General features: G+C 55.2%; 1 protein-coding gene across 10 annotated transcripts in view; it reads right to left on the bottom strand.

Moving 5' to 3' along the window:
• The window catches only part of IKZF1 (IKAROS family zinc finger 1), a 92613-nt gene that overhangs the window by 56337 nt on the left and 17381 nt on the right, over positions 1-18895 (bottom strand). For all 10 annotated transcript variants that reach the window (XM_041723191.1, XM_041723190.1, XM_041723189.1 and 7 more), the window contains exon 3: positions 14443-14562. In XM_041723191.1, the coding sequence (XP_041579125.1) occupies positions 14443-14562 (120 nt within the window). The remainder of the gene's footprint in view (positions 1-14442; positions 14563-18895) is intronic.

Raw genomic sequence — 18895 nt, 5'->3', positions numbered from 1 at the left:
CTCATGAATAAATAAATAAAATCTTCAAAAAAAATTCTAGATTTCTAGCAGACTTTGGATAATTTCTGAAAGAGACAGAAAACCCAGCCTCAAGTGTCCAATGGTATGGGCTCAGGGCTGTCTCCACAGGAGCTGTAGGGGGCCTGGGCATGGATCCAGGACAAGTCTCCCTGCTGGGGCCTGGAAGCCCAGCGCTGCCCCACAGGATGGAGCTGCATGTCCACGCAGCTAAGGGACGTGTGCCCGCCCCTGATGCCTACGGACGGGTCCTTGTCTGGTTCAGCCCTTTCGGACAGAAGCAGGTCTGGTCGTCAGTAACCGAGGCCAGAGCATTCCTGTCTAATTCACGTAACAAGCCGTGAAAAGCAAGAGCCAATGACCCTGAGACTCGTGGCCCGGGACTCCAGGTTACCTACTGCACAGGTGCAAGGGACCCGAGGGCACGGGGGCCACCTTGCCTCTAGCCTCCTGCAATGGTTTATTCCTGGGCAAAAGGGTTCAGTCGCTGGCCCCTGGACCCAAGTAATAGGATTTTGATGACACTGTATCAAGATCAGCGTTCAAATGAAGGAGAGAGAGGGAGGGAGAGGAAAGGAAAAGGCTCAAAAGAGAAATAGTGCAATCAGAGCTCCAGGGCTGAATCTGTGAGTCCGGGGATCGGGGAGTGCTCAGGAAACACGGCGGCCCCACAAGTGCACGCTGTCTCCTGAAACGCAGGAAGGGCGCCCGCGCACAGGAAGGCCGGGGTCTGGGCTGCACGCAGCTGGGGGGCCGAGCGCCAGGGCGCGCCCCGGGGCCCGGGCGCCGGGGGCAGACCTCAGGCTGGTCCTCTCGGGCGGCCGCACAGGCAGACTGCTGCTTCTCTTTCCTCTTATTAACATTAAAAACAAAAAAAAAGCCTCTCCTTTACCACCTCTGCTCCATTGCTTCATCTCGGTTGCAGCAGAGTCTTTTACGAAGATATTGAGAAGCTTCATTCAACACAATTTTTGCAAACGATTTCACAGATGCGGTGGCGTCCGACTCCGAAGCTTGCTTCACTCAGGGCCTGTCCTCGGCGGCCGGCCCGTGGAACGCGCTTCGTGTCTATAAAGCAACCGCCTTGTTTCAAGAAACTCGGGAGGATTTGCCAACCTGCACCCCCCCCCGCCCTGAATTACCATAAAGAGACCACGAGAAGAGAATGAATGGACAAAAACCTAAACTAAAAGTACTCGGCTCCTGTACTGAGCTCGGCCATTCTGCTTTGGAAAACTGCTTCCCTTCGACATGTTCACATTTTGCCTTGTTATTCATCTTTACCGTGAATTTTTGCTACCAGTAATCGTCTTCTCATTATTTTGCACTTGATCAAATGCCTACAAGACGGATCGCCAAAATAGAGCCGTGTAAAATAGATCGAACTGATGTGAAGATTGGACTGGACCTAGATTTTCTCAAATGTGGCCAAAAATGGAAGAACCAAAAAAAAAAAAAAAATGCAAATTTTCACTTTCGTGGGTGAGGACAATTGAGAAAATGTTTTAAAGAGAAAACTGATTTGAATACTAGTTTGGAGAGGTGATGAGTGACCAGGTTTGGGCTACATTTCGGGGAGGATGGACCTGAAAAGGTTTTCTAGGACGGGGGACACGGTTCCCCTCCATCCCTCTAGGTCTGCCCCATCTGGCAGGTGGCCCCCGGCCAGGGTGGCTTCTGAGCCCTGGAGACGTGGCCACTCTGGATTGAGGTGCGCTGGACGCATCGACTGGGTTTCGAGGACACAAGAAAAGAGGAGAACAGGACTCACTAATGATGCTTCTGTTGGACGGAGGCTCAAATAAAGGCCCGTAGGGCACACCCCGTTAAATCCGGTGGAAACTGATCTCGCCGGTGCCACGTCTCTCTTTGAATGTATCTGCTGGAAAATTGAGAATTATGGCCGCAGGCCTCATGCTATTTTCGCTGGGCAGTGCTGTCCTAGGACACGTGACTCCCGCATTGCACTGGCAGGTCCCAGGGATGCTGCTCACGACTCGTCTGTGAAACCTCTGCCCCCAGACCGGGACTGAAGCTGCCTGTCTGCCCGGGGTCCGACGGGAAGGACCCACGCGGAGCATCCGGAGGGGGTGCCTGGGGGCCGCGTGCACCCACAGAGGAGCCTGAACCTTCCATTTTTAGGAGATGCTGCGTCATTAAGAAAAAACAGCTGGCGGGGGGCGCCTGGCTGGTTCTCTCGGTGGAGCCCCCAACCCTTGATCTCAGGGCCACGAGTCTGAGCCCCATGCTGAGCATTGTAAAAAAAAAAAAAAACAAAAACAAAAACAAAAAATCGTAAAAAATTGTGAAAACAGCCCCAGATGGACACAAGCAAAGCGCCAACAGAATCTTTAACACTCGCAGTTCCAAAGTCAGCTATAAGGTTCGGTATCGAGACCGTCAATTAGTAATAATCGTAGTGTTTTCAAACGGTGAGTAAACGCAGCGTCTCTAATGACAAAATAACTCTGTTATCTTCTCAGGAATAAAACCACTTCACTCAAAACCACAGCCTTCTCGACCAAACACGAATGTCACCAGCACCAGCGACAGCTCAAACTGCGTGCAGCACCGGGATGAGCCACGCGGTGGCCGCCCCGGGTGACGGTTAGCGGTCACCCCGACGGCGGGGCCGGCTCCCTCGGGGAGCTCTGGGGACCCCGCAGGGCCCCTACGTCTCACCGCCGCCTTCGGCTGCGCAGCGTGGGGACGGCGAGCGCCGGAGAATTCCTGGGGTTCCCGGGGCGCTAATGGAACAGCGTCCGCGGCTGCCCACGGGCCTCCCGGGGGTGCTTGGCCTCTGCTGTCACAGCCCCGCACCTGAGAGCGCGTGGCCGCCGTGAGCTCTGGAACATTCCAGGGTCATGCCAGCGAGCGCCTTCCAGGGTCACCCCCGCCCCAGGGGGAAGACACTGGGTGTTCAGGGCTCCCGTGGAATCTTGCCCAGGCGATTCCGTGGAAATCGCCGGCCTGCAGCCTCATCCCCTGCGGGGGAAGCGCTCCCGGGAGGCAGCCTGGCACCGACACACCGGCACGCGCGCCTGGCTCGCTCCTGAAAGCAGGGCAGAGGGGCAGGTGCTCAGAGGCAGGTCCAGCTGAATGCAGGGCTCGGGTGCACGGAAAGGCCCCTGCGACCCCTGACCTCTTGGGGTCACTTGTCACCGTGTCCCCAGCCGCCTGCACATGGCCAGCCTCCTGCGGCCGCCATGCACACGGGGACACATGGCGGGTCGTCCCCTAGATCTGTACACGCGCCTCACGGTCGTATTTAACCCGAGAAACTCAGGCGCACGCCAAGCTCAACCCCACATTTTGAAGGACCACGCGAGGCCGCCGCTCTCCCGCAGCAAGCGTCGTTACTTATTCATCCGTGTAACGCACACGAGCGTGCAGATAACAGGCAGAGCAACGAAACCAGCTCACCGGTGGCGCACAGCCTTTCTGGTCGCGCTGCCCCCACCCCCGCAAAACCAGCAGCCCCCCCCGGGGAAGCGGAGGAGTGTTCTATTTATTAACACAGCCGGTCCGCGGGCCTGGCGCTTCGAGCTTGTGACCTCAACGGCGGAGTCCCCTGGAATCAGGCCTCTGCGGGACACGCTGCGTTTCCCTCCGGCCCCGACCGTGCCAACGGGTCCCCTCCTCCCCGACCCGCTCCGCAAACACACGCTCGCGCACCCGGCTCTGCACCAAAGCGTCCCCGGCTGCTGGGAGCAGCACGAGAGGCTCTTGTATTTCAGCCCAGCTCTCAAAAAAAAAAAAAAAAAAAAGCTGTCATTTGGAGCATTTGCCAATTTGCCAACATGGGTGGCGTATTGAGTCCCTCCCGCCCCGGTGGGCCTGCGGCACCTGCAGCTGACCCCGAGCCCGGCAGCTTCCCCGAATCCGTGCCCGTGGGCGTGTGCCCGCTGGCTCCGGCCCCCGTGGGCGTGGGCTCCCTTCCTGAGCTCCCTGTAGGCCGCGGTCAACACCACCCCCACCCGGGATCCCAACGGGCACAGGGTTTGAGCAGGTCGGCGGTGACTGGTGACTGCGAGCGAAGCGCCTGCTACGGCTTTGAAGAACCCCGGGCTTATCTGGCGGGCGCAGCCGCCGGGCGCCCACCCCGGCCGTGCAGGGCCTGGCGAGGCGCTTCCGGGGCCGCCCGCCTCGGCGACAAAAGCCTTTGCATCGAATGGAACTGGGTCTCTGGAAACTTCGCAGGGCGATGATTTGGGCTCTGCCCTGCACGTCAGCCTCGCTACTTTTGCATAAAAGGAGGGGAAGCTTGCTTTTTTTTTTTTTTTTCTTTTCTGGGTTATATTTACACTTCCCAAATCAGAAAATGTCCTAACCAGATAGGAGGACAGGTGGCAACTGGCAACCACAGCTCAAAACCCCTTTTTTTTTTTTTTCCATTTCTTTCTGAAACCCCATGTAGAAGGAAAGTTAACGAAATGTCGGTTGGCTGTTTTACACTCGCACTCACTCTGCTTTCAGCACAGATGGAACGAAGCAGAAAATGAAATGGGGACCGACAACCCAGGAAAGAAAGTGCTGGTAGCTAAGAGCCGCTTTTATTTCCTCTAGTAAGTCAGGCCCGATGCGATCCTGAATTTCAGTTGTTAGAACAAAATGAAGATGAACCCTGACGTCTCTTTGTAAAACAAAACAAAACTTTTCAAAGGAAACGTGCAGCTTTGGAGACACGAACATGGTGGACGTGCAAGGATCTGAGCCCTTCAACCACCTGTGGCCTGTTTTTTTCTGCAAGTATTCCTTCTAGTTTTTTTTTTTAAAGATTTTATTTATTTATTCATGAGAATACACAGAGAGGAGAGAGAGAGGCAGAGACACAGGCAGAGGGAGACGCAGGCTCCATGCCGGGAGCCCGAAGCGGGACTTGATCCCGGGACCCTGGGGTCACACCCTGGGCCAAAGGCGGCCCTAAACCGCTGAGCCCCCGGGCTGCCCTGCAAGAATTCCTTCTAGAAAAGAAACCCACGGCCAGGTTCCAGGTTACCACCGACCATGGAATCAGCCCAAGGCTGAGGGTGTGGGGACCGGGGGCTCGGGCTCTACGGCTTCAACCCAGGGAAGGGATTCTCAGCCCGGGAAATGTGTGGGGCTGTATGGGGCGAGGCGTGACACGAGGGCTTAATACCCCCGGGGGAGGGACGGAAGCCGCCCCATTACCGTCGGTGCCCACTGAGAAACGGTGACCTACAATGATCCACACGCTGAGCCTCAAATTCAGGCCCAGCCTTCGATTCCTTCCCTTCACTTCTTCTCTGGGGTCCCCCTGGGAGAGCGACGCCCCCGTTCCCTGCTCTCACGCGGCACACGCCCTGCAGGCCTACTCAGGGCACGCCAGGCCCAGGTGCTCGGGGTGCAGACTGAGCAAATCCCAGAAAGGCGCCTTCTCCCTGAGGGGCGGCGGCAGGGGAGGGACCGGCGATGCCGTGAGGTGGGCTCAGGGTGGCCGCCTCGCTGGGGACTTCTGCACGGAGCCCGAGGGCAGCGAGGGAGACGGCCACGCGGGCGTCTGGGGGTGCGCTGCGGGCCTGGCCGTGGCGTGGGCGGAGCCGAGCCCAGCTCCCCGTGGCCTCCCCGGGCCTCCACTTGGGCTCTAGCCTGGAATCCTCCGTCTCCCCCTGCTCCTTGCGCTGCCCTCCTGCAGGCGGGGCTGCCTCCTACCCTGCGCCCGCTCCCTGCGGCTCCCCGACTTCCTGACGTGGACCTCCAACCCCCTGAGCTCCTTTGGGGGACCCACCGCTGCTCCCCCAAAGGCCCTTCTCCAGCACCGCCCGCCCTCTCACCCTCATTATCATCTCCTCGTAGTGGCCGCTCCGCCATATTTCTTTCTGGAAATTTCACCGGAACCCAACAGCTCATTCCCTGCCTCCTTCCTTGCCTTCTCTCCTGGACAATCATCCACATTCATGTCTCAAGGCCCTTGATCTCCACCATCCCTCTCTCGGATCCTAGAGCTAGAACCGTCTCTCTCCGCCTCTCACCCATCCTGCCTTCCAGAAGGCTCCTTGGCTACCGATGGCCAACAGAGATCAAGTCGGCCCCAACTCTCCATTCCCTTCAGGGAAATCACTGCCGTCCCCAAGGTGGAGGCTGAGCCACCCGATGCACGTTCCCACATTGAGCAAGTGGACATATATGGTGGCCACGCAGGGAAGCCTCCCCACGGCCCGGCTCCTCCCGCCACAGCCCTCCCACGCGGCACAAGTCCCGCCTCCCTGCCTCCTGTGACCAGTGATGTTTCCGGCACCCAGATCCTGCAGGGCCACTCCCCACGGGCCCCCTGGGCACCGGGCCTCACTCCCCGGGGACTCTGGCCTGTTGCCCACCCTCCTGCCCACCACCCAGCCCCCAGTCCTGAAGCCCAGCATGGCCCCCCTTCCCACCTGCTCAAACGTCCACCCTGGGAGTCCTCCCCAGCCCCCCTCCCCTCTGCCTGGCTCCACGAGGAGCACCTCCTCCTTTGCTACACCCCAGTCCCGGAGCTGCGCTCGGCATTACTGCGGCGCCTGGCCACGATGCCCGGGACGTCTGGCACGACAGCGGCCGCCTGGCCCGAGCGAGGGCTCTCGGGGTAGGAGTGCTACCGAGGGGCCCTTCCCAAGAGTCGGGGGAGCTGAGGTTGGGACAACGTGAGGCCGACAGAAATGGCATCTCCAGAAATCCCAAGGTGGGTTCAGCAGCAGAAGCCTTCTGTGGTGGCTCTGCTTTGGGTCGGGCCTTGAGAACTTTCCAGAACTTTGTGGTCATTAACCGGCAGGTGCAAGCAGGCAAGGACATGCCGGCCCTTGTGGGACAGAAGCGAACGGACAGCTCACCGGCCCATAGTCCCCCCGCACGCCCCTCTGACGGGGTGTGCCTGCCGGGGGCCCGGGCCCGGGGGTGGCATCGTGTCCAGCCGGGCTGGCCTCTTCCTCGGCCCCTGCTCTGTCCTGAGACCCTGGGGCCCTTGCTACGCCGACCACCCCCTGCTCTCTCCGGAAGCCTTATTTTGCAGGGAGAGGGGCGTCAGCTTCTCCACGAGGTCACCTGCCAGCAGGTGCATGGGCACACGTCTCCCAGGTCCTGCAAAATGTCTTGCTGCAAGTCCACCAGGGGCGCTAACGACCTCCCCGCAGCAGCCCCGACGGAGCCCCCACCTGCCCAGTCCCCCCACAGGGCGCAGCGGGCGGGTGACCCTTGTCAGCTCCTGGGACACAAGTGAGGGGAAGCCACCTGCCACGGTCAGCAGGCGGGAGAGCAGCAGACCCAGGGACATCCTGGGCCTACACACGCTCCTCCCAGGGAACAACTGTGATCTCTTGTCCACTACCACCCAGGACGCGCACACGCCACGGACACGTACCAGACATGCACATGCCACGGACACGTACCACCCAGGACGCGCACACGCCACGGACACGTACCACCCAGGATGCACACATGCCACATGGACACATACCACCCAGGACATGTACACGCCACATGGACATGTACCAGACATGCACACGCCACACGGACACGTACCAGACACGCACACGCCACGGACACGTACCACCCAGGACGCACACACGCCACGGACATTTACCAGACATGCACATGCCACACAGACATGTACCATCCAGGACACACACATGCCACATAGACGCGTACCAGACACACACTCGGCACATGGACACGTACCAGACATGCATACGCCACACGGGCATGTACCACACGGACACACACTACAACGCACACACACCACAAGCGTACACACACACATCCAGCACGCAGACACACACTATGTGCCTGAACACATAATACACACACACCACACAGGTATACCCCCACACAAACACGTACACACCACACACACCATATATTCACACGCCACAGACATGCAGCACATACGATATACGCCAGCACATGCATAAACACATAACACACATACACGTGCGTCACATATACTATGCACACACCAACACACCACACACACCACTCACACACCCCACATGCATGAACACACACCAACACACCACACATAACGTGCACAGAGATGCCACACACAGCACACACACTCGTATAAACACACACCACACAGATACATACCACGCACACACCCTATGCATGCACACAGGTACACCACAGGCACATACTACAGACGTATACACACAGCACACGCACACGCACACGCACATGCACACACACACGCACGCACACACACACGTAAACCAGTTTCAGTTTTCTCCAAGGAGTGTCCTTGAAGCCGTGCTGTACAGTCCCGGCCGCCTACACCAAAACCTACTAAAAACTGGTAGCGACACGGCGCACAGTCGCTTGCTCTTCCTTCAGCGCGCCCACCCGCCACGGCGCCCTGCAGAGATCGTGTCTCCCACGTGTAGCGTGGAGGTGATAGAAAAATAAAAAACCCGCTTACTTTCCAATGGGAAGCAATGTACCTGGTACGTAACAGCCTCCTTCCAAAACCTAAAAGTCTGAGGCCAAACAACTTTTTTTCTTTTTAAGGCCATGTCTCCTATTTGGGGAGATTCAAGAACATGAGTCTTTCCAACTGGAATCATGCTGGTTTGGAAATGTCCTGGTGGCAACACCTCCCCTCTCGTTCCAAGATAGGGACGGCGAACCGCAAGATGAGTAATGCAGAATTTTACGGCTTTGCTCCATGCACCTCCTTGCACGATACCTCAGCTGTGAGGAGGAGCAGGGAATGACAGGGCGAGCTGGGCGAGGATCTGAGGCGGTTCGTTTCGCCTTGGAGGAAAAGGGGCAGAAACCCAAGCCCAGCCCGTCAGCCTGCTGAAGTCCGGCCGTTTGCGCTCTGCCACTGCTTTCACAAGGCCGCACCCGTCGGAGCAGCCTGAGCTCTGCAGCTAATGCTCAGATGCTGCTAGATAATATTTCTCCCCAGCTAAGATGGGGTTTATCGGCTCAGAAGAGATGCATTTTACAGATAAAAACAACTTCCTCTAACTGCTGATTAGATAAGCGGGCTTAGCATCCGTCCTCAGGAGCCGGCTGCCCAATCTCCAATTAGACCGAAGCTTGCTTTCTCTTTCCATCGGGAAAAACTCTCTGCACCCCCCCCCCACCCGGGGGCTGCCGAGAAGCGTCCTAGCCACGCGCCCGCCTCTCTGAGCCACCTTGGCTCTCTGCGTAAACTCGACCACGAAGGGGAGATTTGGCACCGGACTAATCGATTAACAGCATGTTACTCTGACAAATCTGTCCTCGAACTCATGGCTTGGCGAAGGGATTTTTACTTTCATCAAATAAATCAAAAAGAAAGAAAGAAAGAGAAAGAAGAAAAGAAAGAAAGAAAGAAAGAAAGAAAGAAAGAAAGAAAAAGGAAGGAAGGAAGGAAGGAAGGAAGGAAGGAAGGAAGGAAGGAAGGAAGGAAGAAAGAAAGAAGAAAGAAAGAAAGAAAGAAAGAAAAAGAAAGAAAGAAAGAGAAAGAAGAAAGAAAGAAAGAAAGAAAGAAAGAAAGAAAGAAAGAAAGAAAGAAAAAGGAAGGAAGGAAGGAAGGAAGGAAGGAAGGAAGGAAGGAAGGAAGAAAGAAAGAAAGAAAGAAAGAAAGAAAGAAAGAAAGGAAAGAAAGGAAAAGAAAGAAGGAAAAGTCATGTTTTCACGTAGTTAATCATTTTTCTGGGTTTTTAAAAAAAATTAGATTTTTTTTCTTTCTATTTCTGCTGGGGTGAATCAAACCGTGCCCTAAAGATTTGAGAGAGGCCCCAAAGTCACACCATCTCAGCTTCCAGAAGGCCACAGGGCCTGGCTCCAGACACCACGCGGTGACACGCGGCCTAGGGGACTTAAGCCCAGAAACAAACCCCGGATGAAACCACAGTGACCCCCCCCCCCCCAGCCCCCAGCTCCGGGCGAGGTCAGGCAAGCGAGCAGAGGCAAGAGAAGCCTGTTCCAGAAGGCAGCGGGGCCTTCAGAAATGCTCACTCGCACCCACACCCGAGCCCAGGGCGGCGGAGGAGCAGACGGTGCGGCGGCCGGTGACTGCAGCAAGGCCAGGCCATCCCGTCGGTGACCCGCTCGCAGAGCCACGCCAGCGGCCTCTGCACCGGGGGGACCGTGCCCCCCGCCCCCAGCGGCGCTGCTGTGCCTCGCCCGAGGGCCACACGTGCTGGCGTCTCCCTGGCCGGGCCCCCGGCTCCCTGGCTCGTGTCCCTCCTTGCTCCCGCTCCGGCCACCAGGCCTCCTCCCCTGTGACCTGTCTCCCAGCCCCGGGAAGGGGCCTCCTCCGCATCCCGCCTGCGGGGGGTGGGGGGGAAGGCTCCTCCGTGGCACTCGGGGGCCCTCCTCGCCCCAGGTCAGGGCACACACACTGGCACCCGCGGGCGGTGCACAAGGAAGGCCCGGGGCGGGGCCGCGAACACAGGAAGGAAGTCGCCGAGCTTCTCACTTCTCCCCGCGGGCTCGGCCGCTGCTCGGGGCGCCCACCCGCTTCGTTCCCACGGGAGACGCCGCGCGAGCCCCTGGCCAGCGGCCGTGGCAGGCAACCCCGAGCTGTCCTCCGCGTGTCTAGCCTGGCCACCCGTGGGGGGCGGGGGGTAAACCCGGGGTTGCCCGAGGAGGTCACTGAGGACACGGTCGGCGTTCGGCAGTTTCACACACAACCACTTCAGAGAGGTGAGATTTCTCTCGTTGTTAAAGCGACCACTTCAGAAGCACAAGCTCCCATCCCATGAAGGAGACTGAGTCCCTCCCCACGCGGAAGTCCTCCTCTGAGTCTGACTTCAGTGCGTCAAGCTGCACTTCCAGTCTGTTCCCTCTCACTCAGGCCCAGGATCAGGGGGAGCCCACCCATGGGCTGTAGCCAGGTGCTCTGACGTCTGCTCCCCATCTCTCTCTCTCTCTCTCTCTGAATCCAAGAGACCATATTTCCTCTGGTCCCCCAGCGTCCCCTCAGCATGGGGTCACCCTGGGAACGGCCCACCGTCAGCATGAACAGCACCGCCTGTCACGTGGGCTCATTTCCACCACCCCGACCGGTGTGTTGGGGACTAGGGCTGAGATCCGACGTGTCTACACCTGAAGGAGCGCACCTGCTGCAAGGGCCTTGGCGTTACGGACGCATCCCCTTCTCCCCCTAAAGCAGACATGCCAGGGGGCACGTCAAGCGTTGCCAGAGATTTCCCACCCTGGCATCTGGCCATTTGTCCTTGCACTTGGGTCCGGCAGTGGCCAGCGCCGCCGAGCTCTCTTCTAATCCCTCCCTGTGGCTTGCCTAGCCCTTGGATCAATCCCTTTTTTACTATTATTGATAAGTAGCTGTCCCCAGCACTACCCAGTTTCTCTCTCCCTTCACTCCAGCAAAGCCACAGCAGGTGCCCTCGCCCCTTATCTCATACATCTTTAAAGGGCCTGTTTTGCACAAATTGCTTCCTTTCTCTGCTCTCTCCTGTTCTCTTTCACTGTAGGTCTTTGCCGCCCCGTGTTCAGCAAAGCACGTTTCTAGGCTTTCACGTGACCCGAGAAGCCCTTCTGTGAGATGAGCTCTGCTGCTGTCGCCTCTCGAAAATGAGGAAACAGGCTCCGTGGTCAAAAGCGGGCCGGAAGCACCGACCGGGAGCGGGGCTTGGAGGTGACCCTTCTGAGATGGGTCTACCCGGCTCCGTGGCCCCCACCCCGGAGCCACCGCCCCTGCCCCTCTAGGGGACCTGCGCCCCGCAGTGCTCGGGGCCCTCGGGGCCTCGCTGCTTCGGTGCTGGGAGAGGCTGTTTCTCATTTCCTGTTGTCTGTCCTCCAACACTCCTCTGCTCTTCTGGCTTCTTCCTGCGGAGCCGGTGACTCGTGGCTTCCAACGTGCCTCCCTGTCCTCCCGGGAGGCAACCCCCCGCCGTTCTCCCCGTGACCCTATGTATGAAGAGTCACTTCCATCAACAACAACTAGGCTAACACCACCTAGTTTCCCTCTCAACCCCCCAAGGACGACTTCTCAACCAGGTGCCCTGAAGCACAAGACACTTCCTTGGCGGCTCTTTGGACTTGGTCTTCGGGGATTCTCTGTCTTCGGGGATTCTCCGTCTCCCAATGTGCTCCTCAAACTCCTCCCCTCTCGCGTGCTCGACTGTCTGCTGGGCTTCTGCATTGTCAGCTTCGGGGCAGAGCCCCAGCGCCCCTGTAGCCCCAGTGCCCCCCCCGGGAGGGCTGGCTCGCTGAAGCTGTCTTGGCCCCCACCTTGAGCAGCTCTCCCCGCCTGTCCCTATGGCCACCACAACTGCGCTTTACAAACCAGGCGGAGAGGTTTCTCAGGTGTTTTTAAATGTTATTCTGAAATTCACCTGTCACAAACTGCATCCTAAAAAGAGGAGCGGAATTCAAATTGTGTCAGCCGGCAGCCAGGGAGCACTGGCAGGAGCGCACAGGGAGTCAGCCCCGGCTCCACGTGCTAGCACCCAGGGCCCAAGCCTGAGCCAGGAGAACTAGGCCTGGGAGGCAGTCGCGAGCACCCGCCAGGGGCCTGGGGGCCTCGCACCAGCAGAAACTTCCAGCGACCGGAAGCTGACCCGGGGCACTGCATCCAGAGCACTGTGAAGGCATCTGTACGGAGTGTTTACCCACCTCCACCAAGTGCACTGTGTGCTGACCTCTGCTCTCCAGGAATCGGGTGACTTTCAGTTCTCTAAAGGACACCCATCATGACCTGCGCTCACGGGCTGCAGGGCAGCTCCGGGGATTTCAGGGAGCGCTCCCTGGTTTCCCCCACGATGAGCCTGGAGCCCTAACGCTGACGTCCGGGCTCTCAGGCTATTTGAACAATTGGTGGCTACATATTTACGCGATTTCTTCTGAGCAACCCCTTCACTGTGTCCTGGGTGGGTCGCGTGTGCACCTGCTATAGCCCAAGTACAGATAACAGTACCCGCCTCACTGGTGGCCTTAAGGACTGAACCGCAAAGCAGGGTCGCCCCGACATTAGCGATTCACGCACCACCTTTGCAAGTCTTTATCATGCATGTGCGCCCCCTCTGGCTTAATATTTTTATTAAAATTCGACATTCTACTTTACGTAAATGTGTCTTGAAAGGAAGTGTCGTAGTAGTAGTGCGGTAGACGATACACCCGTATCCCTTGCAACAAATGCAAGACAATCTTAAAAATAAATGCATCAGTGACACAGAAGCATGCTCTTCTGTGTCCCAACTTTGAGAACCCCTGAAATGGTGTGTGTAGACGGAGCAGAAAATCCAGAAATGCCTGTCTTCCCACTCACTGTCCCACATCCAGCTGCCGTGCTCTGACAGGGAAAACAAGTCACGAATGTCCTTGTTTTCTTGGTTCCCCTACATCAAATGGCTTCAGCCACTATCCTCATCTGTTGGTACAATGAACTGTAGGGTTATTTTTTTTAAAGAAAACCCTTAAACTCAACGTCTCATTGGGTTCTGAGACACGTGAAGACACACAGAATGTGTTTCTTAGTTCCTACATCACGATGTCCTATGGAGAGAAAGCTGTGAAGGTTTTCATAGACTTGAGAACTTCACACATGTCGCCCTCTTGGCTGTGGGGCTCGCGCAGCTGCTGCACGGGGGACCCATCCCACCTCAGGTCACCCTCGACACCGTTTGTAATATTCTTTCATACAAATAAATGGCTCTCAATGTCAGTTTTTTTTTTTTTGTACTTTAAGAAAAGAAAGAGAAAAATAGGTATTCTAAGGAATCACTGACTCATTATCTCACGACAACATGGTACAAAGGTGTGAAAACTAGACTTTGAGTTAGAAATTTAGCCTAACACTGACTCGTATGTGACTTTGGTTATTTCCCTGAACTTCTGTGGCCTCAGTTCTACAATAAAGAGGGTAGGCCAGGTTTTGCCAACATGAACCGTGAGGGTCCGTCCACCCCGGGAAGGACTGAGGAACCTAACATACCTACCTCTTTATGGAAAAACTGAGTGAGAAGAGGCATTCTCGACAGTCAACAATTTCTATTCCTCAAATTTCGTATTTGGAGTTCACTTTGGCATTTAAGAAACACAGAGGGACAACATAAAACGGGCAGATTTGGCTTCTTCTAAACCAAAGCTCTAAATCTAACTATCCTACTGCTGTAACACAGGAAATGCATAATTTTCATTACTTATAATCCATAAAATTGGATGTTCCTGCAGCACCCAGGGGACAGGAGACAGCACTAGGGACGCGCCCCGCGTCGGGGTGCTCTTCCACTCTGTCACGCGGTCTCCTCGTGTGGGTGTCACGCACGGGGAGCTGTGTCTGTCCTCCTGCACACACCAGGCCCCACCCTGCTGATCTTTACCTGCACCTTCTTAACGTGGTGGTTGAGGGGAAACAGCAGGTACCATGATCCCACCACCCAACCACCGACTTTGGAAGGATACGAAGGGACGGGGGTGGTACGGAAACAGAGCGTGCGACAGCCCGCCAACGGGACGCCTAGACGGCCGACTCACCCACTCCTCTCTCATTCTTGGAGGCCTGCTGTCCGCCAGATGTGGTGGAAAGGTCTTCGGGGACCGGCATGGGTTCATCCCCATCATCTGGGGTGTCACTCACTGGAGGGCTTTCCTTCCCTGAGGAGACAAGCAGCGGCCTGAGTCTCTGGGCTGTAGTCACCGCCAAGGGTGGTGGTAGCTACAGCCTGGCCAGCAGGGAGGCTGCGTACATGTGCATACATTTATACATCATGGATAACATGTGGGGATCTATTTTATCAAAATAGATGGTACCTGTCGGACATTCTCATGGGCACTTTTCCAAGCCAGTGACCAAACTCCCACAACTTCATTTATGATGCCTGCCTGCTACCCCGTTGCATGGCGACACTAGAATCTATTTAAATTCTCTTTCTATTTTTGAATTTATATCGTTTTCACTCTTTTTCCCTATTAAACAGCATTGTGATGAACATCCTAGTAGCTCGCGAACCTTTGCACGCATCCTTAGGAAGCGTTCCAGAAGTTTCACGAGTGGGTCCAAAGGCATCTACACTTTTGAGGCTCGCGACATATCATTGCACATTTTTTTCCTGCAAGGTGGTTCCAATTTACCCCCCTGCCTGTGGGCTCCATGCCACCTTCAGATTAATCTGTTTTTAAGGTCACCTCACCAGATATTGTGCTCAGAGCTATACATTCTGGGTCTGCTCACTGCCTTTTTAAAGAGCTGGGGAACATTCTGGCAGAGGCCTGGTTTGAGTCAACCTGGTGGGGAAGGCAAGCTTGCAAAGAGCTGGAACAGGAAATCCAACGCCTCCTGGGATCGTGATTCCCTCTGTGGAATTCTTATCTTTGAAACACAATATAATGCACACGACCACCGAGTTGCTTACCCTTCACAAAGTGAGATTTACCTAATGAAACAAGGTTTTCCAGGATGGCTGTACCTACTGTGACCGCATTAGAATTACTTTTAGCCAGAGGCTCCGGCAGTGGGGAACCCACCCCTCCGACCCACTCCCAGAAATCCAGCACTGGAAAGCCATGACTGGCAGAAAATACTCTTTTCTCCCTTGAAACTGAAACACCTGTATCTCCTAACCTTCCAGACATCACTTAAAATTGGGTTAGGAGACACAAACCACATGCAAGAACCAGATGGTGAGGCCTGGAGCTGACCCGAAATAACCCATCAGAGCTGCTCTAGAAGACCTAAAAGGCCAGTGGAGATTCCAGCCCTAAAGGAGGTTAAAAGAAGTGGAAGGTGGGGAGGGGTGGGTCACATGCTTGCTGGCTGGGCTGGTGACCTGGCTTCCCAGGCGATGAAGGACATCCCCGCACAGAAGAGCCCAGACTTTTGGGAGAGCGTACAAATGATCAGGACAGTGTTGAAGGACCTAGAAAACATGGCCAGGAAGATTGAAGTGTGCTCGCCTGTTTGAACCACCACCACCAACAGTTCAGGGCATCGGCAAGAAGAGCGCACAAGTCCCGGCAGAGGACGTGACCTCTCGGGCGTAATTGAACTGACACCACGCAAGCAGGTACCAAGGCGATGCTTTGGGGACATCCCAGTGGAGTATTCCAGCTCAGCTGCGGAGGCCACAACTGGCGTGTTTTCAGGAAGAGCATCACTGGGTACGTCTGTACAGCCAGTGCAAGATGCATCGTTCAAGGTGGGGCAGGATTATAAGAATTTCCCAAGGAAAAAACAAAAAGCTAAAGAGGAACTGATTGAAAGGGCCCATGATATGTGGAAGCCAAGTCAATGTGCGTTGGGGCAGTGATATCTCCAGGGCTCTGGAACGGTGGCTAACAATCTTGGTGCTGACACCTCTTCCGTAACTGCAGAAAAGCTGAATGGGAGAATGTAGGAGGTATATGGACCATTACGATGACTCGTTTTTCCTTACCACTGCCCAAGAGCAATGGTTTCAAACTTCCAGAACTCCAGGGAGGTGGTCAGAGGAGTCTTCTTCTTTTGGGGTGGGAAGACTGACACACAACTTCAATACGTAACACCAGGCTTCTCTGTTAAGTGGAGACGCTGCCGGGTGCAGAGGCTGGAAGATTGGAGACCCAGATCCCTTGGGGACCTCCTCCCCCCGCCACGACACACACCCGAACCAGACAGTGGAGACCCCTGGCTCAGCCAGCTGACCCAGAGGTCAAAGGTGTATAGAGTAGGTGGTGTGCACGTGTGTGTTCGTGATGAGCCAGTTGTCATGATTATGGGGTGGGCATGGGAGGCTGGGTAACTAAGCTTTACGAGCATATTTTATCTTCCCTGTGACACTTCCCTTTGGAGGACGCCACGATGCTCTAGGGGGAAGACTCAGGACTCGTCCAATGAAGGAACATGGTCTCAGCTCACCTGAGCTAACACATGTCCGAGTAGCTCTTGATTACTCTTTTGGTAATCTAGTTGCACTACGCATTAGGGAATAAGGCCAACCGCATGCTGTGGAGGATGCTTCTATCATAGATGTGCCTGCTACGGGTCCTGTGGGTCTGCTTGGGCTCCCGCACTGCAGGAAGTGCCAGCTCTCCAGGGCCCATCATCCTGCGTCTCATTCTTCAGCAGGAGGGATGATGAGTCCAAGCTGCCGCGGGTCACACTGATCAATGTGAGCTCCCCACGTGGGAGAAACGCCCCACTTCAGGGGAGAAGTGAGAGTAAACAGTCGTCCCCGGCGAATACAGTGAGACCTGGAGGGAAGCAGAGTGGGATAGGGCCACGTTCCCTCCAAGGGCCCTGCTGTCATAGCCTCAGCTCACCTTGACTGGGTGACAGATTTTAGGAGCTGGCCTGATTTGCCTGAAATTCCAGCCCCTAAAGTCTGGGTGGCTGCCGAGACACGAATCCCTCGCATGAGCCCTGGAGCCCCTGGCCCTCTCTCACTGTTGGAGATTGCTGCGGTGAACAGCCACCACTTTGTGAAAACCTTCCTGTCAGGCAGAGATCTTCTGTGTGTTGATTTTAAACTAATATGCCCCGTGAACCACTGAAAACGCAAAGCCATGGGAAGATTATGAAGGATGCAAAAGGGAGGCAGTTAGATCAAGCGAACCCATCCCAAACAGCACAGGGGTGGCCCAGGATATGGTTCAGACAGAAGCATGGAGGAAGTCCCCCCTTTAAGACAGTTTCCTCAACAGATAACTGAGGCTAAAAACCGTGATTTTGGTCTAACTCACAGGGCTGCTGCGTAAATAACTTTCCCCCAAGTTCATGCACAAAGACACAACAGGTGGAACTACAGACGGCAAGGGCTCGAGACTTCTCACGAAAGAGTGTTGGAAGTGCACCGTAATTTCACTTAGCTGGAAAAATGAAAGAAACTTCTTAGCAATCTTATATAATATTACTACTTATATCTAATCTTGCTACTTGCCTTTGCTTCAAATAAAGCATCACCTATGAGAAGCGTCTGGGGCAGATTAGATAAGCGTATAACGAGCTTATCAAGTGCAAGCAAGTTCATTGCTCCAGTAGATTATAATTCACCTACCAGCGTTCTGTGATTCCCCTTCTCCCAAGTGCATGGATTTTTTTTTTAAATATGCAATAACCCAGGGAACAAAATGCCTGCGGATAAAGAAAAGGTCGGAGTACAGACTCCCCACTCTAGAATGGTGGACAAGCTTGCAGCCCAGCGCCGTGCTTGGCTCCCTATGGGCCTCCTGGTCCATTTCCCCGAGTCTCAGCTCCCTGCAGATTGAAAACGGTACCAGTATCTTCCTCACTGGGTGCTTGTAAAGTCCAAAAGGGACAACACTTAAGGGCGGCGATCGATAAATGTAAGCATTCAATCAAGGAGATTTCCTATGACGAATACTTCCAGTCCTATGGTCCGTAGGGATGAGCCTCATTTCCTAAGCGTACTGTGGATGTCCACGGAGCATACTTCCCGTTTCTATGTCCCAAACACTACAGAGGCCACGGAGGAGACATCCTCCAGTTCATGTCACAGGAGCCAGAGGACTGTTCAATATCAACTGGGCCTCATCCCTCGTTTTGCAGATGACCCTACAGAGGTCCAGGAGGCAGGAAAGCTGTCTCAGGTCCCACAGTCGGGGAGAGATGGGAGAGTCCCCCACGGGCTGTCTCTTCCCTTAGAAACCAAAACAAAGAATAATGCAGAGGCACAAAAATATTTTGGAAAGACTGTCAAAGAAGAAAGAGACAAAACAGAACACCACAAAACTTTACCCAAAAAATGAATGAGATACGCCTTTAGAGGAAAAATCCCCCAGGAAGCAAGAACCAGGTGACAGTGAAAGAAAAAAAAATTCAGCTATTGTGTATTTCTTCTTTTTCAAGCACATACTTCACAGATCCTGATGGAACTTTGATGCTGGAGCGTTTTTGAACCCAGGAAAGTGACGGCTTCATAGGGTTCAACTTAGAAAGTTTATTGTTTTCTTTCCCGTGGACGGAACATGACAGTGAAGAGTTTTTAGGGCA

This window comes from Vulpes lagopus, chromosome 11 (assembly GCF_018345385.1).
Source record: "Vulpes lagopus strain Blue_001 chromosome 11, ASM1834538v1, whole genome shotgun sequence".
NCBI lineage: Eukaryota > Metazoa > Chordata > Mammalia > Carnivora > Canidae > Vulpes > Vulpes lagopus.
The sequence above is the reverse complement of the archived record's forward strand: the minus strand, read 5'-3'. Positions and strand labels throughout refer to the sequence as shown.